Below are 24,859 nucleotides of genomic sequence, written 5' to 3'. Positions count from 1 at the left end.
TGCTTAATTAAAAGAACAGGAACACTGTGCTTCCCAGTGAGAAGAATAATCAAACTGAGAATAATCAGCTGAAAGCCTTGCAACTCTTTCTAAATGTGGTCAGGTTTGTACATGAACATAACGCCAGCAGGGGTAAGATATCATGGAGCCGTCCCTTCAGCTTCCATGAGTGTCACACTTGGACAGCCAGGTCCAGAGGAGCGGAGGCTGTTCAATGGGTTGGAGAAGGAGAGATGGTCTTTTAGGTAACTTGGGCCTACACGGGTTTGGGCTATAGGGAGAACTAAAGCTACTGAAATGAAATTGTCCATGCTGCATAGTTTTTGGCCGAGCTATTGAATTACACTCCTGGTGCGCTGCTAACGCAGGAGTCGGACAGTGACTGATATAAGCAGTCTTATGGTAGGTAGTGACTAGCACTTTGAATTTCACCTGCGAGTCTACTGGCAGCTAGTGCCCTAGGCTTGCGTGCGGTCGATAGTAGCAAATTAGTTTAACAACAAAAGGTGGGGAGCCTGTCCTAAAAAAAAGTCTGAACATTCTGATTCTCTTGCTTCTCTGCATGGTGCTGCTCTTGCTGCCACTACACAATTACTTGCAGTAGAACAAGGGCAGCACTGTAGAGCTTCCCTTGCCAAGAGGATGAAAATGTCCTTGTGTGACAGATGGTGCTGCTGGCCCAGAGGGTCACTAACACCCTCATGTGCTCTTTGCACTTAAAGAAACATGGGGTTTTGTGGGGGGGAGGAGGGAAGGTGGGGAACATTTTACTCCATTATCATCCTGGATACTTAGAAGGGGAATGAAGAAGTTCAAACATTAAAGAATGGTGGGGTTTTCCTAAGATTACTTAGAGCAAATACATTAGATTTCCTTGACAAAAATTTTGAGAAAATATAAGCCATGAATACTAGATATGGAATGACATTATGGCCCAGAACCATGGGCCTGTTCCAGCAGCTCTGTGCCAACTTTGCAGCCATAGAACTAGGAGATCTAGCTCCCCTTTGAGCAGGGGAATCCATGGGTGATGCAGAGCCACTGTAGTGGTTCCCTGTGCCATCCCCCATATACCGGGGCACATCCCTATTCTCAGGAATCCACTGGCTGCTGGAGGGGCCTGCTGGGGCTGCTCTAATTTATGCTGGAGACCAGACCAGCATCTGTCAGTCTCTAGGATCCAGGCAGCATAAAGTTGGCTTAAATCTTTTCACCACCCCTCTCCAGTCTTGCTCTCAACCAGATCAGAGGATATGTACCCTGTGATTGTGGCTAGTGTATTGCACAAACTGTGCAGGAAGAGTTACGAAAATATTACAAGCATCTGAGAGTGATTTATAACTTGATTTCTCTGTGCATCTTTTGCAGAAACTAAGCAAGCTGTAAGTTATTCACCGAAAAAGCCCTAAGTTATGAATGAACTGCCAGCTGCTGTGCCAAATAGCTTGTACCAGACATTTTTCATAATTGCATTTAGCTAAGAACAAATTTGGACTCTTTCATGTGCTGTACTGTATGTATCTGGAGCTCAGAAACAATTATACAAAATACTAATTCCCATAAACTTGCATGCTTACATAGAGAACCTCTGATGTTCTGTGATTCCAACTGCTGCAGAACTGTGTTTCAGAATCTCAGCTTTCATTAAAAAATAAATAAATCTAGTGTTCATGGTTGTGGAAAAACCCCCTCAAAAACAGAACTCGATATAAACTGAAGCAATGTCATCCTCCTGAGTCTGCAGACAGCTTGAAACAATGGTTCTAAGTGTGAACTGCTCCTTTCATCTCATTTCTGGTCCCCATGGCCTTGGAGTCCTGGATTTAACCATTTTTCAAAGTGCCACAGAATTTACCTTTTTTTCTGCGGACCTTGCCATTTCGCTACTGCTAGGCACCTAACATTTTGTCTCTCTGCCCTTCTGGGACCTATCTGCAACTGCCTCTTATTCTGCAGTTTTCCTCAGAAGGGGGATTTAGCTAAATTACAGAGCATATTCCCTGCACTCTCCATTCATTTGAGCAACCTACATAATTCACTTGTGGAATTGCCCTTAGAATAATGTGGCCATACTAAAATTATTCTATTAAAATTGGCATACCTTGCCATACCTTCATGTCTTCTCTATGTACATCACATATCTATTGCTGATACCATGTGATAAATTGCCAGACCATGTGATAAATTGCATATCCAAGGGATAAATGGCATTTTTCAAGCACCTTCAACCACCATGGCTATTTTTAACATTCTCTGAGCAGCTTCAAACATTAAATACACAAGCCCTAAGCTGCCTAAAAATGTACCTTCCAAATGAGGAAATTGGAAACTTCCCCTCCCCCCCATAATTACATTGTTCTAAGGTGCAAACTGAGCAATATTCAGCCCTAGCTCAGTGATAGACTTAAGCTTTTATATCTCATGATCTATGAGGAATAGAAAGAGGAGCTTCATCCCACTGGAAAGACAAGATTCCCAACTTTGTGTCTGTCATTGTTGGGTCTCAGTCCCAGATTGTTTCCCATATCTGAGCCTTGGTTTGTTGAGAGTCATGTCAAGAAGGAACAAATGAACACCCATCCCGAGTTCTCCTAGCTCAAAACCTGGCAACTGGCAAAATATCTCATTACATATTTGAACAAGGGCTTCCAAAATATGATTAAAATATTATAAGCTATTTTTATGAGAGATGCAATTATATAAGAAGATTTATATTCAGCTATTGCAACTTTCATGTCAACTGTACTATGCTCAAGGCTACTGTATCTGCTTTCAAAATTTTCTGAGACAGCTAAAGACACAGGCCCCGAGAAACAACAAGAAGGACAAGTGCCCGTCATTGTATATGGAAAATGAATCCTTCTGTCAACTCCAGACCAAGCTCAGATTAATATGGATTTACAATGAACATCACCAGTGATTCAAGCAGGGTTGTAATTGTTTTGCAGCTAATCCAAAACTTTCTTCTACACAGACATAACCTAATTCTAACTTAGCAAGACAGAACAGCTTGACACATTTGTTATCTAAAGACCACTTCAGCCAAAGAACATAATGAAAAAGCATGGGAACTTGACTCAGGAGCAAAGACTCTTCTTTAATACTTGTTCCAAAAAGAAAAAGAAAAAGGGGCCTCTATTCCCTCCTCCCCCTGGCTGCTTCTTATTCTTGAGGCTGTAATTTTGCCCCAAGGACTGCTTCAAAAAAACCCAAAAAACAAAAACAAACAAAAAAAAAAACCAACCCACATTTTCTTTTATGGGATTGGCTAACACATCTCAGCCTAGTGGAAATACAGCCTGCTGGGGAAAGGGACACACTTCTTATTCTTTTCTTGCTCAATTAGTGATAATGACTTCTCGCAACCTTAGTAGACAGTAACACTCGCCTTGTCTTAGTGTGGTTATTAATAGCTAGACTGTGTCTTTGCTCAGTGTTCTGAGTAGGGAGTCGCATGTAGGTGCACTATTGCATGAGCTTCCCCTGGGAGGAATTGTGGGTGAAATCCTGACCCTATTGAAATCAATGACAAAACTCCTGTTGAGTTCAGTGGAGCCAGGATTTGACCCTGTTACTCTTGCTCCTGGTTAGGTGGGGGTATTATTTGCTATTCTATTCTATTCCAATCCATATCAGCTCTTTCATCACCCTCATCACCATAGTGACTGTCCGAGCACCTGCTATACACCTTTGCCAAGTGTAGCATGTTCCCCCATCTGTCTCACTGGTGTGCATGAGGAGCCTCAGCCAAGACCCTGCCCACTCCCTGCTTCTCTCCACCTTGGGGCAGAGCAGTACCAAACATGGAGCCCCTGCTCTCCCTAATCCCTGCCTAGTGTAGCTCTGCAGGGGTTATGGAGATGGATTTTTTACCCCCTTCCCTCCCTGTATTAAGGCCAGGCACAATCTGTCTTTCTATTGCTAAGAATTACTTAGATAATCATTCATAAGAGTTATCATTATAAACTTCTTTATTTAAACTATAAAAACCATTAGTGAGTAAACAGGTATGGATACTCCTGTTGTATCATAACAAATACATTTAAGAGTCCCCTCCTTAATATGAGCTGATTTCAAAGAAGTCAAAAGTTAAAATCAAAGAACAAAGCCTCGCGTCCTTCAAGGTTTTCCTTATGCACTGCATTATGAATCCACTGTGTGCTTCTGTGACTCTTTGAACAATGCAAAGTCAGGTCAGTTTCCCTGAATCAAGAGAACTGCTTGAATCTACAATCCTTATCAATGCAAAACCAGTATTGCTGACCCACAGGATACAAAAATACTAAGCCAGGCCCCCCAAAATCATGAGCTTGGCTTAAAACTCATGATTTTTAAAATAATAGTCAATGTGAGGTTCTTTTTCTTTGCCTTCTGGTTTCTGAGCCTTTAGGATGCACTTGCTTCGGGTTTCCAAGCTTTTCTCTGAAACCATGAGGGCTAGAAATGTACTTTTTAAAACAACTGAAAGCTGAGATTCCCAAGCAAACTTTAGATTCCAGCAGCTGGGCATTTAACAAACAAACAAAGTGAGACATGCAATAATATAATGAGAGTTGGCAACACTGCAAAACTTCCCTTGAACTCAATGGGGATTGCCCCCGGAGTTTGTGTCCAGTACAGTATAGGAGCAGCTGTGGTTTAGTGATACATGTGGGAGCCTTGCATTCAGACCAAGGGTAGAGAATATGGTCTGATGAATATTCTTCCAATTCTTGATTTGCTTTGCGGTATTTGGAGCAAAGCTGTTTAAGAGACTCAGGATTTCAATTTAAAAAATAACAACAGACTTTATGAAGAGCAAGGGATTAATCAGACTAAGTTACACAGAAACTAAAGAGGGAGTTCTGTGGTTCCCAGGATTTCAGCCCACCAGCAAAGCTCTTCAGCAGCGTATCAAATTACAAACTCATCATCAGAACAACTAGCTCATTGGCTGATCCCTGAGGTCATGACATTGTGAAAGCAGTAGCCATACGCATGCTAAGAGCCAGGTACAAATACATTAGCAGAATTGCTAGGAGTAGCAAGTCCAATGAACCTACCAGCTCATGTATTTATTGTATCACGCTCCAACCCTGCACACTTACCGTGAATTTCAGCACAATGTTTTAGAGGGAATTGGAGAACATGAAACATACACTCAGGTGCAGCAAGAAGTTTTAAGTTGGTGCTGATGAAGGAAGCTATTGCTTCATTATGTATTCCTGCCTTCTGATGATGGTGAAAGATTCATTTCCTTCTTTAGCCAAGGGTCTAAACCTCGGTGACAAACACTAAAAGAGGATTTCACCATGTCAAAATGTATATACTCTTTTCAGTGCTGTCAGGGTATCTGTTATTGAAATTGTGGTTTCCCTCTGGGCAGCTCAAGGCTTTCACTTGATGTCACAGTTATACTGATATAAAGAATTAACAATATAGCTCTTAGATTAGGGGCAAAGTTTTCACTCAGATGAAAGCAGATGGATCAAGTCCAACTGCAGTTAATGAAAACCAGTTGTCTGAGAACAAAATTAGGCCTTCATTGTTCATTTATATTGTTCACAACTCCTTAAGAAACTTGTTACATCATTTTAAATGTCTTCCCCACCCATGGAAATGCTCCAGACCACTTGCAGAGGTACCCATACTGAAGCAGAACTCTGCAAAACTCCCTGCAGTTCTCTCACAGGATGACATGTTGCCATTTTCACTAGCTGCAATGATTGTTTTCACATGGTTATAACTCTGAGGCTTGTGAAGAGACTGACAAAACCTTGGGGATTATGTAGGCCTCTCTGGCACTTCAAGGGAGATACTCCACATCCCAATTTCAACCTACGGACCAATCTCTTTAAGCCATGTACAATAGCAGTGGAGCAGAAAGCCATCTTCAGCTTCCAGGGAATTTGTAGGCTTCATGGTGATTCAGATCCAGATCCTATTTAGACGTTCTGAGTTGGTCAGAGTGGAGCTCATGGGAAGTGGGTGGCCAGGAGTCACTACCTCTAACGCTTGTCTGAAGATCAGCCATGAATCAGCAGGGCAGACATTTAGACTAGCGAAGCTCACAGGATCAGGGTTAGCTTATTAGCTATGCCCATGGTCTACTCAATACAGCCAGTTGCAGCTTCCTGATTCTGGGCCTGATTCTATGCTACCTCTGGTCCTGATGTACTTAGATCAGCCTTAGGACTGCTCTAAAACATGCTAGATAGCTCTGTGCATACACCCCTCCACTATGCTGTCTACACTGTGAGAATAACTGGAATGAAGCAGTGTTCCCTACATGCTAGGTCCAGAAGCACTGGGTGGAATAAGAGGATAAGAGCCAGATGTGCTTGCTGTAGCCCAGATAAGACAAAGAGAACTCTCTCATACTAGTAAAGGGCCCAGATTTTCCAAGAGTATTAAAATATATGGTGCCTGATTCCCCACTGCCTGGGCATCTTGTGTCGTCATTTACACCTGTATAAAATAAGTGCAAGTGAGTGTAAAAAGCTACCATCAGGGAGTGGAGAATTCTGATAAGGTAGCATTTTACACTTACTATACACTCAGTGGTCTCAATCTGCTGGGCACAGCTGGGTTTGTTTTCTGTATTTTGTACAATACTAATCGCACTTTGGGTACCCAAATAATAGTAATAATATATAATGAACAAAAATAAATAATAATGTGCTAACCCAAATTGCTGAGAAATGAAGGCAATGTATGAACATTCAGATTACCCTGTGTATGCAATTAACTGACAAATGGCAATCTGTCCCAAAGTGATGTATCAAAAAGAAGCAGGCATTATGTGTAAGAGACATATAGCAACTGAAAGAAAACACTCAGCATTTTAATCTGAAAAATCCACTTATGTTCTCATTTTACATTAATATGCTTCTTGTTACCAAGTCACCAGGACTGATAGCATCAGATAAAGCAATTTATGGGATACAGAAAATGTTATCGGCCAAAAAGGCATATATACTTTAAAGTTACCTAGTCAATTAAACATTTATTAAAATAAACAAGGAAATAAAACCTGTATCAAGTCTGACTCAATTTAAAAACAGTATGAAACTGGGGGGTTTGGCAGCTGAGCCAAGCTATGTAACTTTATCCAGTCTTGACCAAAAGAAGGAAAAAATATCACTTGAGACCATGAAGAAACTAACAAAAAATACAATTGCCAGAATCGTTACTGCACAGAAAATAAAGTATGAGTCCATCTTCTCCTTCTTTCATATAATAGCAATGAGCATATAGATAACTTTTCATCTTCAAAACATGTTACAAACATTATCTAATTAGTCCTCACTATACCCCAAAAAGCAGGGAAATAAATGTTACAATCTCCATTGCATAGAATCATCCAAGGCTACAGAGGTTGTCCTTGGCAAATTTAGGATTGAAACTCAAGACTTCCTGATTTCGAATCCTATGGTCCCCCCCATTAGTTGCCATGAAATTGGTGGTTGTGGAAGTTGCCTCATTGACAGTTGTGGACATTTATGTCCATAAGAACTGGTGAGTGATTGAATAAGCTTCCGCACATTGCCCAGCCTACGTGCCTCAGCCCTGACCCAGTGGGACCACATGTAGGTGTGCAAAAGTAGCTTTGTTTCCAAGTCCATACAGTCCTAATCAATTAGCAATTGTGATGGCATTTGTGTATTGTGGGTCAGATGGTTGCCATTAAATGTCAACCTTTGTCAAGTTACCACATAATGGTATATGGAAAAATCATGTTTCGTGACACCTTTATGTAGTAACTGTTGGGAAATATGACTTTTAATGGAAACTACTCTGCCTTCAACACAAAAATCTGTCTAAGATACTTATTATATACAATGATAATGTCCTCACAGCATCCCTCTGAGGTAGGGAAATATCCCCATTTATCACTATTTTACAGATGGAAGATTGAAATCAATGGAAGTTAGCAAACTAACTCCTTTTGAGCATTCAGCCCTAAGTGACATGCCCAAAGTCACAGAAGAAGTCTATGGCAGAGCAGGGAATTGCATTTACTTACCAGAGTCCCAGGCTAGTGCTCTAACCACTGCTCCATCCTTCCTCTCTAAAACTACCATCCATCACAACGACTGGACTTAACCAACTATTGGATTTAACCAACCAAACTTACTTCAAAACATTTCAGTGATTTAAACGGACTTGACTTCTTAATTCTGAAACCAGGAACAAACCTGAATGAGACAAATATCTGAGCTGATTGACACTATAAAATAAGATTGGTGCTGTAATTAAATATGGAGAAGGATGTGGATAAATTGGAAAGAGTCCAGCGAAGGGCAACAAAAATGATTAGGGGTCTGGAACACATGACTTATGAGGAGAGGCTGAGGGAACTGGGATTGTTTAGTCTGCAGAAGAGAAGAATGAGGGGGGATTTGATAGCTACTTTCAACTACCTGAGAGGTGGTTCCAGAGAGGATGGTTCTAGACTATTCTCAGTGGTAGACGAGGACAGGACAAGGAGTAATGGTCTCAAGTTGCAGTGGGGGAGGTTTAGGTTGGATATTAGGAAAAACTTTTTCACTAGGAGGGTGGTGAAACACTGGAATGCGTTGCCTAGGGAGGTGGTGGAATCTCCTTCCTTAGAAGTTTTTAAGGTCAGGCTTGACAAAGCCCTGGCTGGGATGATTTAATTGGGGATTGGTCCTGCTTTTGAGCAGGGGGTTGGACTTGATGACCTCCTGAGGTCCCTTCCAACCCTGATATTCTATGATTTTATGATTCTATGATTCACAGTCTAATGATGCAGTTTTGGTTAATTAGTCTTGCTAGTTTTAATAGTCTGGGTAGGAGGGAGTAGAACTTTGTAAAGGCGAGTGTCTTGTGTATGTTGAGTTTCTGATGCACAGGTTTGTCTCAGTAACAGAAAACCCTGTAGGTGGTCCAGATCACAAATGCTTCCTGCCTGAAAAATATGAACAAGAGAAGACAAGTGTTCCATGCGGATACATGGGGCAAGAGTGACCATGTCAAGGATTTTTCTTAAACTAAGCCATTTGTGTCTGTGAATACCTGCACATCTATATACACACTGATAAAGGGCTGCACTGGTAACCTTGAAGTTTGAATGGTCTCCAGGGTATCTCACAGCAAAAGAGTATAACCTGCATTACAACACGTTGTCATGCCTTAGCAAATATACTAGAGTATAGGCTGCAGAAAAGCCTGCTGTCAAATGGTCACCACAAGATGCCATGTCACCAAGTAACTTGCTTCTAATGTTCCATCTGTTTAAAGGCCTATCCACATGTATCTGTTCTCCCTAGACATGTGTGTAAAGTTTTATTTTCCTCCTGCTTCTTTCCTCCTGTTATTCTTAACCTTACCTTTTTAGGGCACACTGCCCAGAACGAGTCTGCTGCAGGCTCAGACTGCGGAGTCCCATTTCAGCTGATGTTTTGACTCACCCTGGAAAGATTACTCTGTTCCCCTTCTCATTCAGTAGCATGTGCTCCTTTTTAATTTTATTTTGTGATCCAAAACCCTGGAGCCAAATCCATCCCTAGTGAAGTCCACAGAATGACATCAGGGGTTGATTTGTCCCTTGAATTTAATATAATTGAAGTCCCTTATCCTGTATGAAATAGTAAACTTCATAGATATTATTGTTGTTAAATGTGCCACCCATCACTGAGAAGTATTGATTCGTCTTATTCTCCATATTTGTACATCTAAATCTATATATTGCCTTTATATTATGCAAAGAAAGAAAATGCATTCTACTAGTCAAGATAGCTCTCTACTGAGACAGCTATCAACATGCTGTATAGTATTGCTAATCTCCTGGTTTAATGAGATATCCAAATTTTTTATTCACCTCTTAAATGATTTACTAAACATTCCAAAATACAAGTAACTACCATGTACTATTGCCATCTAGTGGAAAGGTAAGTAAGAACACAGGTTTCCTTTAATTTAATGAATAAAACTTATCATCCATGATTGTCAATGGTGATTATTTTAGATAATTTAGAACACCTTGAAAGACATACTTTAAAATTAATAAATCTCCTTATGGTTACCTTGCTCTTTTCTAATGGAAATCAATAGTCCCAAGTCTATTTCTCAGTATGGTTATAGGAAAAGTGTTTTTTGGAAACTAACTGATATGCAGTTTGTCACCTCAACTTGCAGAAACTTAGCTTGCCCTCCTCTCTTTGATTAAATATAGCAGTCATTAATCCACTGATCTAAATTTAAATACAGAATGTTAGTGGAAGCACATAGTCTCATGGATGTATTTCAAAAACACAACTACTGCAAACAGAAATCACAGTGTACCTGTGCAGTTTCTCACTGGTTAGTTAAAAAGAATAAAAACAGTGTAATTGTATGGAATTAAAAGCATACGCAGGATTTGGGAAGGGTGGTGGATTAAGCCCTGATAGGGAGTTCTTGCACAGCAGAAAGGGGGACTGCTGCACAAACTACAATATCCTAGCCTGCTTGTCAGGCTAAGATATTGTAGTTTGTTGCAGCAGTTCCTTTAATGAAGTTGCATCTGCTGTAACTTTCAAAGAAGCCAGCAGAACTCAATAACTTAATAGCTGTTCTTTAAAAACAATCACTGCGGATGCAAACTGCCATTTCATCACAGATTTTAGATAAAAAGATGAGCATGTTACAGATACACTGTATACTATATTTTTACTAGATTCTTGATCATTTACAGTTCACCCTAAAACTCCCACACATTTGTTTCTTAATGTCCATCGTGATCCGTTAAACCTCACTGCAGCAATGTTCCCATAGGAATGTGGCCTTTTGCCAGCCTCTCTCATGAACATTTCATTAATCTTCTTGGCTCTCATATGAACTACAAAACATTATTGGTTAGCAGTTTAACTGTTTTGCTTCCACATGTGCCAAAAATGTGAGAGTCACCAGGCTTTCATTTTTTTAAAAGTGAAGCAACCTACATAGTAACTAAACTGGGATTTTACTGTCAACATGACAGTCTCAAAAAAGGTAAAATAGGTACAGAGATATCTTGTTGTTGAGCTGAATGTGCGTGTCACACTTTAAAAAAACAGGCTGAAAATGCCTGCAATTTCCCCAAGTATTCAGATCACTATCAAATGTGAAGATCTACAGTCTTACAATTGCAAAAATATGTTTTAACTATAGTTTTATTTTACCATGTTATGCTATTCTCTCTGACTTCTTTAATACTATAGGCCATATCCCCTACCCACCTCAGAGGAGCACTTTTTATAAAATGTCCAACACTTCTGGATTTTTTAAGTTCTACTGCATACTATCCTCTGGGCCTTATCCAAAACCTACTGAAGTCAGTGGAAAGACTCCATTGACTTCAGTACACATTGGATCAGGCTCCTTGTGAAGAAGGGCCAGCTGGGAAGGGGACATGGCTGACCAAGCAGGCAGAAGAGCTGGGTTCATCAAAGGGGTCAATTCTAACTCCAGATACTTATGCTAAATCCCTATTGAGTCCTAAACACACAGACCCGCTGCAACCCACACCATAATTGGACTGGCTGGTTAAACTGACGGTTTGCTAAAATTGCACTCTGATTAATTTACAGATTTTTTATTTCCAAATGGGCAAAGCCCTCTTTACTGTAATTCACAGAGCCTCACCCTGAGAATCATGGCATAACAAGAAAGTGTCTCAGGCAGCCACTACTATCCCCAAAGCTAGAAGTTATAAATAAATATACAACAGGACTCTGCCAGAGTGAAAGCCAAGATCAAGGCCGAGTGTCAGAATACTCCCTGAAAAGAATGATGGTATGCAGTACATCCTGCATATTCCATCAATAGCGGCGCTATATTCAAGGTAACAGGATACCATGTACTGGGTATGCTAGTGCAGGCATGTTACTGAATCCTAGGAAAATCTAATACAATGTCATGTTAATTAGAAAATGCTGAGTAATACTGGACTGATAGAGAAAGGTAAGTGCTATGAAATGACAATGTGGCAAAAGATTAATAAAAGAGAAGCTGTGTTTGAAATAACAGGGATGTCTCTATTCCCTGGGACAAATCTCAGGAGGTCATCTAGTCCAATCCCCTGCTCAAAGCAGGACCAACCCCAAGTAAACCATCCCAGCCAGGGCTTTGTCAAGCCGGGCCTTAAAAGCCCCTAAGGATGGAGATTCCACCACCTCCCGAGGTAACACATGCGTTAGTCGAGCTGTGTGAATAACTGATTTTTCAGTTCACTAGCTATTCCAAAAAAAGAAACTATTTTTGGCTGACCCAAAAATGAATTTTTTCAAAATTTTTGGCAAATCGAGAAGTAAAAAATAAATAAATGAATAAATACAAATAAAATTGTTTCAGGTCAAGAAAAATGTTTTGTTTGACACAAAATGATTTTTGGTGACTCAAGAAGTAAAAATAAAAATTGTTTCGGGTCAAGCAAAATGTTTAGTGTGACACAAAATGTTTTGTTTTGTTTTTTGGTTTGCCAAAACTTTTGAAAAAAATTGCATTTGGGTTAACCCAAAATTAACCATTCCATTTAGGATTTGAGTGAGTTGTTTATGTTTTGTATAGAAAATGTCAAAAGGCAACATTTTGACTTTTCCAGATTTTTTTAAAATATGAATAAATTTGGCAATACCAACATGAATTTGTGAAATGTTTTGATGTTACCAAATCTGCATTTTTCATTGAAAAAAAAAATTCAACTGGAAAATGCTGCCAAGCTTTATTCCTGAGCTCTTCGGGGCTACACCAATCTAAATCCCTCTTAAAACTTGACTCTCTTTCTTTGGTGCCACTCATCATAATACAATTAAGACATGAAACCTGCCCAAGTGGAAGACTTTTTTTGTTATTGTTCACAAGATAGCTACCTGTAAACATGAAGTAGTTCTAGCTAATTGATCTGTCTAGGTTCTTTTCTGGTGGATGAGCCCACCTTCACTGTGGTATATGAGCATGTCACTAATTATAAAGCATACACACAGAGATATATTTCTCTCTCTTTTCCCTGGACTATGTTTATTTTAAATGTTTTTGGGATTGATCTAAATATTTTTCTTTACAGATGTGCTATTGTGGGAAACCTCAGTCAAGTATCTGTGGGCCTGGTTCTCATTTATAGCGAGGCCTGCTCTGGGAGTAGAAATATAACTTATGACTACTTTAGGGCCCCTTTACACTGATAGAGTGGCATAAAAGGGATATAGAGTAAAAGGATTCAGGCCTTGGGTTTTGCAATTTGCTCCAAAAGTGCTAAGGTCTGTGAGGTAGTTAATTGTCCGTTGTTAGAAATGACCTCCCTAATTCTCTTAGTCTTAATTCTGTTCTGACAAATTAAGGTCAGTTATTTTAGATTTCCATCTTCACATTTGATGAGTTTGCTTGGGTTTCAGATGGTGGTGGTACAGTACTGTCTTTTTAGGAGAGTGCATTCTCACCCAATTCAATGCCACAATAGAGATTTATTTTAGCAACATCCTGTCAGAGAATCATAAAATATCAGGGTTGGAAGGGACCTCAGGAGGTCATCTAGTCCAACCCCCTGCTCAAAGTAGGACCAATCCCCAGTTTTTGCCCCAGATCCCTAAATGGCCCCCTCAAGGATTGAACTCACAAACTTGGGTTTAGCAGGCCAATTCTCAAAACACTGAGCTATCCCTCTCTCCTCTTAAATCTTTTCAGCCCATCTTTAAAAAGACGGATATAGCTATTTATGAAAGCAGCCTAAATTCCAGAGCAACATTATTATAAGAAGTGTGATGATAATCGTTACCTGGCTAAAATGGTGGTTTTTGCTTTTTGACTCCTCTATGGAAATGTCACTCCTAAGGACCTTTTTTCCCATATGCCAACAATGTTTAGGTTCCTTTAAAAGACACTGCAGGAACTTCCAGGCTAAGAAGCATCTGGAGTAATAATATTGGTTCTTTCAAGGGATGCTAGGTGAAAAGCAATTCTGCATATCTGACATAGACTTTGTATTTTTTTGCGACAGGTATACTATATTTTAGAGGATGGGGATTTCCTTAGGATTTTCTACTTTTGTTCTCTATAAATATAAGATGTTGTACTAAAAACTAAAATTCTAATAAGCCAAATTCTGCAGTCCACACTCTGTCAAAAATCCCCTGGGTTTCAACAGGAATTTTTCCTGAGTCAAGACCGTAAGACTCGGTCCAATGTACTGAAATTATGCAGAGAAAATGCATTTCTTTATTTGATTAATATTATCTCACCCCTGCTTTTGTTTTGCAAACATAGAAAATGAGAATTAATTACAGTGGTTTAACTCAAACTCACTGACACATAAGGACAATCAATTCAGAAGGCAAACTGTTGCAGCTCTCTCTGCCGTCCCCTCCCAGTCTTTCTGGGAATCAGTTATTGTTACATGATCTCATAAAAATGTATTGTAGGCTATAACTGATATACTATATTTCACTTGTGAAGAGCATTGATGTGGAGGCCAAGTAACTTAAAACCAGAATGGTAATGTGGTAGACTCTGATTTACAATAATGCATATGCAAATAAGGGGTTAATTTGTCTTGATAATGAAGTAAAGCTGCTACTGTGGAGGAAAAAATGAAGCTAGACATTATGACACTGTCTGAACTGAGCACTTGCTCCTGACACAGTAGTTTGCTATTATGTAATTAAGAGTCCACAGCTGCTTTAATATTGTCCTTTCTCGGTCCTCAAGTGCCATTGAAAACACCGGTTCAGAAGTATCTGGAGGTTTAGAAGGCTTGAGACACCAGAAGTTAATAACTTAATAGCTTTAATATGCTTTTTAAAAAGATATTATTAAATTGTTTTGATCTCTTAGACATTCATGCATGTAGGTGCAGTTCCAGCACAAAACTGAATAGAACCCACCAGGGCATCATCACGAGTGCAGTGGCAATATTAGACATCCCCCAATCTGCTACAATACACCCCAGCCTCTTTCCCATGCAAGTATGGAACCCCACAGTGATCTCCACATTGCTGGGGATTCCCTCTGAGCCAGCTGCATGGCACCTCCTCTGTCTTCTATAGGTAGCATTGACACTCCCCCTATCCCAAAGCAACCTGGTCATCTGGGTGCACATCTGCATCGCTGGCTGGATGCATTGTACCCCCAGTTCCTTATCCTTGACAGCATAGAGTACCAATGAGAACTCCAGGGACGTTCCCACAAGTCAGCAGCATTGCCAACCCTCTGTTATTCTATGGGGACTAGAATTTCACAGGAACATTGGTATTTTCCTCTCTCCGGTTTCCCATTTTGCACTGATGTATCCACCACAGCACAGGGAGGTCCAATGGATATTGCACTGGACTAGGCCTCTGGAGATTCTATTCCCAGCTCTTCCACTGACCTGCTGGGTGATGTTAGGGAAGTTACTTTGCTTCTTTTCTCCTCCCACACCTTGTTTAAGATTATAAGCCCTTCAAGGAAGGAACTGTCTCTATGTTTGTGGAGTGGCTAACACAATGGGGCCTCTAGGCACAAGCATAAAACAAATATTAATAAGCACACACCAAACAAACAACTCACCAGCCAACCATACAGAGTGAGTCATATCTGCCTAAAACTTAATATTAAAGTTGAAGGTGCGTGCCAACATTCTGTTACCATGCAGATAATTTGCTCTCTTGATCACTAAAGCCTAGATCCTAAATAGGATTTAGGCACCTAAATATCTTTGAGAATCTGGATCAAAGAGCCTCACACACAGAAAGCATCCTTTGCCCTGTTTCTTCAGCCAGCATGCAGACAAAACTCCTAATCACTTCAAATCACTTCCCCTGAATGGCTTCAGGGTTGGGTAAAAATAATATAGATGGTATGTATCCCTGTGAGCTAATTTATGAAATAACTTTAGAGGATTCTTTGAAGGAAGCAAGTCTTAAAGGTAACCCAGTATGTATGGTGCTGTGATAGCCACATTAGGACCTTAAATCCTATATATAAGATGAAAATCCACATACCACATCTCTTTCCAACATACATATTTCTGTGTAACATGGGATCTTATTTATACAGGGCTCAATCCTGCAAATAAATCAAAGGAACTACTCAAGTGTTTAAAGTTAAGCATGTGCTGACATGCTTTCCTGGACTGGGGTGAGAATGCTCAGCATCTTGCAAGATTGAGCCCATACACAAAATTTTCTGCTATTCTCTTGTACCAGATGAATTGTGTTTGTATCTGATGGAAAAAAACAATGAGGGTTGTTTTTAGAAAAAATATTGCATGAACACCTTAGTCACAGGGTTTTTTCCTTATGTAATTTAATAGACTAATATGTTCACCTAATGTAATACTTAAAAATTTGGCACAGATCCAATTGATGAATAATTCAACAAAATGACTATAATCCATGCAGTTAGTTATTCTAAGCATCAGAAATTCTGAGCAGTGACTTGTGTTTATTAGTGACAGCTGAAAACTTCTGAGTCTCAACATGTAATAAAATAGTATATATTTTTTTTAAAAAATTGTGATAGCACGCAATAGTGTAGTACTAATTTTCACCAAATTTGAATGGTGCAAGTATCAAAGATAGAAGACATCAGGTATTCAGTATGAAATCAATTGAATCAGGTAAAAATTAGACTGAATATCAGGACATTTCTAACCTGAGGTCTGTTAGAATGTGGCATAGTCTCATAAGGGAGGTAGTAGAAGTCCATTGTTCAATTCCTTTAACATTGGTTTGTAAAAAGAATGGAGGGACCAATCCTGTACTGACTGGTGGATGGAATAAGTGACTTTAAGTCTTTCCCACCACCAGTTTCTTTGCAAAGACTTCAGAAAAAGAGGATACAGATTTCCGATTTTGTTAATATCACTTTGTATTTCACCCTTGTGGCTAAAACCACAGTCCTGCAGTCCTTTCACAAACACTTCTAAGTCATGCAATTCAGATACAGTTTAAATGCTTGACTGTGGTACAGATGTGTTAGCATTAAAATGACCTACTTTACTGAGAAAGCAATTTAATATAACAGCATGCAAACGGTAAGCAATGCTGCATTAAAACTACTGTGTATATGTAAGTATCACAACAAAGTTTCATGACAAAAATTTGGTCCCCAAAGATTTCTTGGCACCTTAGAGACTAACCAATTTATTTGAGCATAAGCTTTCGTGAGCTACAGCTCACTTGTTTAAATTTAGTCTCTAAGGTGCCACAAGTACTCCTTTTCTTTTTGCGAATACAGACTAACACGGCTGTTACTCTGAAAGATTTCTTAACAATGCTGAAGAAGAGCTCTGTGTAAGCTCAAAAGCTTGTCTCACTCACCACCAGAAGTTGTTCCAATAAAAGGTATTACCTCACCCACCTTGTCTGGCTAATATCCTGGGACCAATCCAGCTACAACAACACTGCATTAACCAACTCCAGTTACTTTATGTACTGGAAAGGTTTAATTGCAATAGGTTACATACCTTACTGACACATGATTGAATAACACAACTGAAATATTTCACAAAATATGATATAATACTTTACTGTGAAAGTGTCTAATATGCCAACAATAACCAGGACAGGCAGGGTGTGCTTTGCCTACACTATTTTGAGTCAGGTACAACCTTTTCTGTACCCGCTGCTGCTAATAGGCTCAAGCATATATGTTTACATGTCTGTTGTGTCAACCCATTTTCAGCTGTCACCAACCTTCACAGACAATAATAATAAACACCAAGCACACCCGCAATGAGATAATTGGGAGTGGGGGAAATGCACGCAGAGGGCTTGGAGTTCCAGGAATATAAAACCACATAACCTTGCTACTTTTTGCTACATAAATCATCTTTATCACAGACAGTAACATGCAATTTTGATTTTCAGGTGTGATTTTTATTGTGTTTCTTAACAGATCTTTCAGAAGAAGCACAAGAAATATTGGTAATGTAGTGTCTCTCTTATTTACAGAGTACATAAAATACATGTTTACAAAAGCCATTAAATCTGCAGTTGAAGGCATGTGGGTTAATTTTTATAAACCAAAACAATTAGATATATATTTTATGAAGCAAGAATTGCAACTTTTTTTGCGCGTGTGTTGCACATTTAACTATTTAACATTTAACTATTGTGATCTTAAATTTTATAACCAAACAATGAAATGGGACTAATAATACCGGAAAGCATAGAATTATTAAAACTATTAGACGGCAGACAGATAGAATATGACAAAGTTGTTTTTAGCTAATAGAGTCAGGGCAAACAAGCACAGATTTAGACTCAGATTCAAAGAATTTAGCCCTCACAAATGTTAAATGATCAGAGGGCTTTAGAAAGTAGAACATTTGTGATTCTGATATATTTATTATTTTGGCTCCAATATCTACTTACAATAGACTATTTTGCATGTGAACACATTTTTTAAAAATCTTATTCTAACCTAATTTTCACTTTGTATGAAACATTTAATCTGTGACTGCATTAACTTTAGAAAAATGCAACAATAGTTCTCACGATAAGATGATAAAAGACCACTAGGTAATGCTGAAGAGAAGTCTACAAGTATTATTCAAGGCACTATTCTACTCTGGGATGTTCAGCACATTCAGAGGCTTTGAGTGAAGACAACATTATGAGAGGAGATCAAGGGAATAACAAAAATAAACAAATAAAAAAGGTCTAAAGCTAATATGTACTATATCTAATATTCATACATATTTCTGCCTAATGAAATAAAACCCATCACTTTTAAAAGTCATTCAGCTTCACAAAATTAGTGGCTTGGAGTAGTATCTGCTAAGTGAATCTGAAATATGAATTTAAAAACATGTCCCTTGCAAAATCAATAGACAATGCAAAGATCAGTCACACTGATCAAGCATCATTTGTCTTAATTAATACAGCTTATGTGAACATAACAAATACCCAAACCCTATCTTGAGACCCTGCTGTAAAACAGAAGGGACCAATGCTCTGCTGGTACAACTCCAATGACTGCAGCGAGAATTTGTTCCAAAGAGTAAATATAAGTAGATTTTACTTAGAATGTTAGGGCCGTAATCACCAGTTGCTGGTCCACAGAAGTTCCATCAGCTTTCCTGAGCTATGCAGATGCACAGGCTGCTGCTCTCTCTTGAGAGAGAAGAACCTAGCCACTAAGGAATGCTGAGGATTAGGCATTCTGGGAGCACCCCTTTTCCTGGACAGTCCATGACTCCATCAGCCCACTTGCAATATACAGCAACCCAGCCCTATGGATGAGATATTTGGGAAACAGGCGAATTCACTCAGCAATTCCCCTGACATCCTTTCACAGGCTCATTCTTCTCTGGATAACTGAATGTCAGTCAGATGGAAAAAAATTTGGAGGTGCCATCGCCTCAAGATCTTAGAACCTCGGCGGGTGACAACTCCATTTTGGAGGTCTCCTTCTGAGAAGTAGAGACTACTTGGCCTAGACACTTGCCCTTCCTCATTGTCAGACAAACAGTAACTGGGGAGGGGAGGATCCACCAGGACTCTGCCTATTGCAGAGGGCTCCTCGCTACAAACAACCCAATGGTCATTATGGGGATGGGGAAGACCCACACAGCACCGCTGCAGGGCTGTGATGGGAGATAGATGAATTAAGAATTGGGAAGCAGAGCACTCTCTGCTCTCTTGGCATTTGTTAACACCCATGGTAAAGATTTTTCTTTCTTTCTTTTCTGATCCCTCATGGCATATCAATATTCTCTCAGCCTTCTGTGGTCCTAGAAACCTGTGGGCCTTCATGTCACAGAAAGCCAGAGACTATTTTGCTAGATTGGGCTCACTGAATTTCAATGTAATCTTAAAACATTGTCCTTTTAAATTGCTACCATTGATGTGGAAATATTTAATCATTTACGAGAATTATAAATAAAGCCATAATTGACCTAAAACTTAAATCACCTCTAAGCCAATGGGACAAATTCAAGTTCAGTTACACTGCTGTAAATCAAGAGTAACTGCACTGTAACCGAGAGCAAAATTTGACCCAATTAGCTTCACAAAAGGAAGGTGCAGGCCAAATAATACTTGATAAAGAGAAAACTGACTACAGTATTCTATTTTTTCTATATTAAAAGCAATAAATATTAGATATCTATAGATTAGATTTCATATTCATTTTATAAGCTATTTAAATCTATATAATCAGAAATATAAGCAGTGATCCACTGGCCTGTAATGTGTGTATATGTGTGTGTATATATGTGCGTGTGTGTGTGTGTGTAAACTATTATACTGTTCTACGTTTATAATAATTGTGTTCTCAGATAGTTATATAAAATTTTAGTTTACAAAATTTCTTCCTATAAAACGGAAGTTCATATAAAAGTTTAAATTTTGTTTTGAAAAACAGTATGAGATTTTATAGTCTCAAGTGTCCAACAATTACTGTACTGTAAGTATGTCACAATTCTGTCCATTGATTTGTTTTAGATGGAATTTACTGACACAAAAAATTTGCCAAAAACATCATTAGCAGAGCAACCCATAATAAGAATTAGGATGAATGCACAAATGCAGGAAACAACTAGTTTTGCTGTTCGTAATTTTCCTTCTATGCGACTGTTGTCGCTAAAAAAGCACTCTCCTGAAAACAAAGGAAGTTAAAAATATATGCTTTGCTCATATAATATGTTCAATGTGTGTGAGAGTGCCATGCCTTTCCAGCTGAATAAAATCTGTAAAAACAAAATTTTTATAGAGTTGTTAAAGAACTGAGCCATGGCATTCTAGCAGTTACTAGCACATAGACTTATATATGGACAAAACACATGCCAAATAACCAAAGGAGGGAAATCCGCAACTTCCTGGCAACGTATTAAAACATACTGTAACTATGGGTTTGTACAGGAGAACATTTCTGGCTCATGACTGGCTTTCAAAAAACCCCACCACAGGATGAATTCCTATTGTTTATCTCCTCAAAAGGTCAATAATACTGAGATCTAGAATGACATCAACTAATCAGATAACATATACAAATTAGAGCTTTCTGACTGGGAGCAAAAAGTCCAATTATTTGCCTCTTAAAAAAAAAAAGAAAATAATTTTTCTTTTCTAAACCTCTAACTTCATAAGTCCTTTAGAAACTCCATTTAAAAGGAAAAGCTGCCATGAATTTGAAAACCATTACTAAAATGCAGGGATATCGAGATAGTCTCTGGACATTCAGAAAGTAAGTAACAATACAGATATTGAATACTTGGTTCAGTGAACATCCTGGTTTATTGTTCCTTGAATTAAATATTGACATTATCTTTGCCTCAGTCAATATTTACCTCTAAGAGTAATGAATCTCAATAAGCACCTCAACCAAAGTTAATATCAGCTTATTATTTATCACTTATCATGGAAGAACATCATTGCTTGATTTAACACTAATGACTGCACTGAAAAACAAATAAGCAAAAACTGCAAAATCAAATATTTCGCGTTTTAGATAATGAGTAACATAAGCCTGTTATGAATAATTCTTACCAGCATTGCATTCCTTCAGATAAACTGATTCAAGAGACCACAGGCATGGTTCTCCTTTCACCTACACTAATTTTACACTGGTGTAATTCATAGAGTTCGAGGCCAGAAGGGACCACTATGGCCATCTAGTCTGACCTGCAGCATAACACAGGCCAAAATTTTACCTGGTAACTCCGTCCCTAAAAGAATTTTTTTTTTCTTTCCAACTGTGTAACTGAACACTATTGAGCCCGATAACTTGTGGCTGAGTTGGAGCATCTCTCTTAGAAAGACATCTAAATCTTGATTTTAAAACTCTAAGTAATGATTAATTTACTACTCTCCATGGTAACCACTGGTTTCAATGGCACTGTTTCTGATTTAGACTCATGCAATGTGATCTACTAGCATGGACACCTATGCCTATCCAATTGAGGCCTGATAGAGGTGCGAGAGGAGAAGCAGGCCCCATGTCTCCTGCGTGTCTTACAACTGAAAATGTAAAATCATCACAGCTCATATGTGGCAAAATAATTCTGAATGCATCCGATGAAGTGAGCTGTAGCTCACGAAAGCTGATACTCAAATAAATTGGTTAGTCTCTAAGGTGCCACAAGTACTCCTGTTCTTTTTGCGAATACAGACTAACACGGCTGCTACTCTGAAAATAATTCTTGTTCATCTAAAACTTCCACAGACTCTTGTATTGTAACAACCTCAGCAAGTCTGAGTTAATGCCAAACAATGCATTAGAATGTGAAGGGTGGAGGACTGTTTCCGGAAAATAACAATCATACTTTTGCATGATGTACATTGTACAACAAAACAATTCAATCATGAACTAACCAAGGGGATAGACACTGCCTCCCTTTATGTAATAAATCTAAAGTAGCAACACACTAGGCCTGCAGCTCAATGTATAAAACAGACTATAGGCACTATTTTAGTTTCTATTAAATTTATATAATTTCTTTCTAAAATAAAGTAAAAAAACATCAGTGTAAAAAAAAAGTTGTTTATCCTGTATTATTTAGGCTACAGTATTTAAGTGCTATCCCATCTAATAGTTTTACAAATATTACATATTACAGTATGACACACTACAAATTTTACTTTTCTTGATTATTCTTTACCACTTTTATTAAAATGTGTATGCTCAAACACTCAATAACTACTCTTACACTACATGGCTTTTGGCCTAATTTTTCAAAAGTGATAGTGATCTTGTGTGCGTCCATTTTTGGGTGCCTAACTTGAAGCACCCTAAAGAGGTCTGATTTTCAGTATTGAGCACCCACTTTCTGAAAATCAGGCTTCTTTAAGGTCTTTAATTGGGAATCCACTTTTTTTTTTTAACGTAGGCTTTAATTATTAATTCCTTGTGCCCTTCCAACATCCTGCATAATTTATACCAATTATATTTTTCTAAACTGTTCATTTGAAGTAAAAACACTTCCTTTACTTCAGTTTCTACTATCCCTGGGTGTCCTTGTAGGACAGATCCTATACTTATGAAGAGGCTTTTTTATAAGGTTTTGGCACTGTACTGAATTTTGTACTTTGTAGTAAAGGTCTTTTTATGGCACAACATCAAGCAGACAAGCTTTAAAGAGTGCTGTTCCGATTGATCGACAATGTACATTTAAATCAGATCATCACATCATTATGAGTCTGAAGGAGTAAGTATCAGTCAGTACCCAGAAAATTCAAGCCTTGATTTATACAACAGCAAAAAAAGTAACCAGATTTAGTGCCTTTTACAGATCTCTTCTTCTTAGCTCCAATGTGAACCATCTCATTATACTTATCCTTCCATACACATTTAGTAAGTTAGCAGGAGCTCCTGATGCATCCATCTTATTATGGATAGAAAATATTGTCCTCTCTCAGATTAGAAAAAATAACTGGGTTTTTTTTTTCAAATTAATATTTAATACACAACTGAAGACAACCTCCTACAATTTGTTCCAAAGTCCAGTCTAATTAAAGCTATCAAGTCTATTGCTTGTTGTTCTGAATATTTTAAAACAGAGTAGAGAAATATTAATCAGAGATGGATTTCCCCAAAAGGTGCCTAGTTATCGTCCTTCAGACTTTTTACTTCATCATTTCACTCGGTTTAACGTAGCCCTAATTTTAAGCATATGGTATAATAAGTGTAGCAAGAATAATCAGTTCAAAAAACTTCTGAGAAATGATTCAGTTCCTTTAAAAAATACAAATGCAAATGAATGACCGTGAAGCATATAATTGTTTGTTGTGGTGGGTTGCTTTGTTAACAGCCGTTCATCTGTCCCAAATAAATTCCTCACTCCACATTCCGGTATTTGGTAAACAAATTGTACAGGACTCTCAGTGTGGACTTCAGGTCACAATTTACAATATCTAGAAAAAGGAGGGAAAAAAGGTAAAATCAGCTCTTTTCATGACATCCAGGAAGCACCCAGAAAAAATGCCTATCCTTCTTACATGCAAGTACATTCTACTCTCCTCAGTCTCTTCCCCAAATACACAACCACAAACGTAGGAAGCACGGGTATGGAAACTGGACAAATATAAGGACAATTTTTGACCAAGCCATCAACCCAGCCATCAATTTTGAAGCCACAATTAATTGTAGGTGCAGATGAATATAGAACACACAACTTCCTGATTTGCAAATACTGTCAGCTAGTCAGATGTCTACATGCAAAAAATTAGCACCCATGATTATTTGTACCTACCAAATTGCACCCACATTTGATTGTGGGTGAAAAATTGAAGGTACAAACCTGGAAGCAGTTTTTTTTAAATTGACACGTAGGGTCTAATCCTCCAGTGGGACTCTTCAGATATGGGGGGGCTGCAGGATTGAGTCCATACTGAATAAAACATATTCTGTTAGGTTTCTATTTAGCAAGGAAATTAAAGCACTTGGATGTTCTTAAGGTGAGATTTTTCTAAAGCACCTTGGGAGTTCGGTGTACAAATGCCTCTGAAAGTTGATGCTGAAGATCCCACGTCCCCAGTGCTTAAAAAGTTAGGAACATGGTCAAGTAGATGGCTGAATCAGGGCCTCAAACGATATATATCTAAGTTTAAAAAAACCCCACCTTTGCGAAACAAGAGGGCTAACGAATGTCCACTCTGTTTCCAAGAGAGGTTGTTGAGAAAGTCAATGTTATTGCGACAGAATATGTATCAAATTAAATGACCTGAATCACTGCTCTGGTCTGTGTAAACAAGTCATCTTCAAAGCACGCAGGCAGTCCTAGCAAATTATGCAATTATCAAAATAATATTGCCATTCTAGTACTTATATTGCAGTCTTTTATGTGATTCTGAAGATTACACAAGAAACGTCTATACAGTAACTCCTCACTTAAAGTCGTCCCGGTTAACATTGTTTCGTTGTTGATCAATAAGGGAACATGCTCGTTTAAAGTTGCAAAATGCTCCCTTCTAACGTT

General features: G+C 38.6%; 1 protein-coding gene across 3 annotated transcripts in view; it reads right to left on the bottom strand.

Moving 5' to 3' along the window:
• Positions 1-17,815: 17,815 nt before the first annotated feature.
• Positions 17,816-24,859, bottom strand: part of PARVA (parvin alpha) — an 87,425-nt gene continuing 80,381 nt past the window's right edge. For all 3 annotated transcript variants that reach the window (XM_084632279.1, XM_084632280.1, XM_084632281.1), the window contains one exon: positions 17,816-23,795. In XM_084632279.1, the coding sequence (XP_084488405.1) occupies positions 23,719-23,795 (77 nt within the window). In that variant the 3' untranslated portion in view covers positions 17,816-23,718. The remainder of the gene's footprint in view (positions 23,796-24,859) is intronic.

The sequence above is a fragment of the Lepidochelys olivacea genome, assembly GCF_965140295.1.
Source record: "Lepidochelys olivacea isolate rLepOli2 genome assembly, chromosome: 6".
Lineage (NCBI taxonomy): Eukaryota > Metazoa > Chordata > Testudines > Cheloniidae > Lepidochelys > Lepidochelys olivacea.
This window is presented reverse-complemented; position numbering and strand designations above follow the sequence as displayed.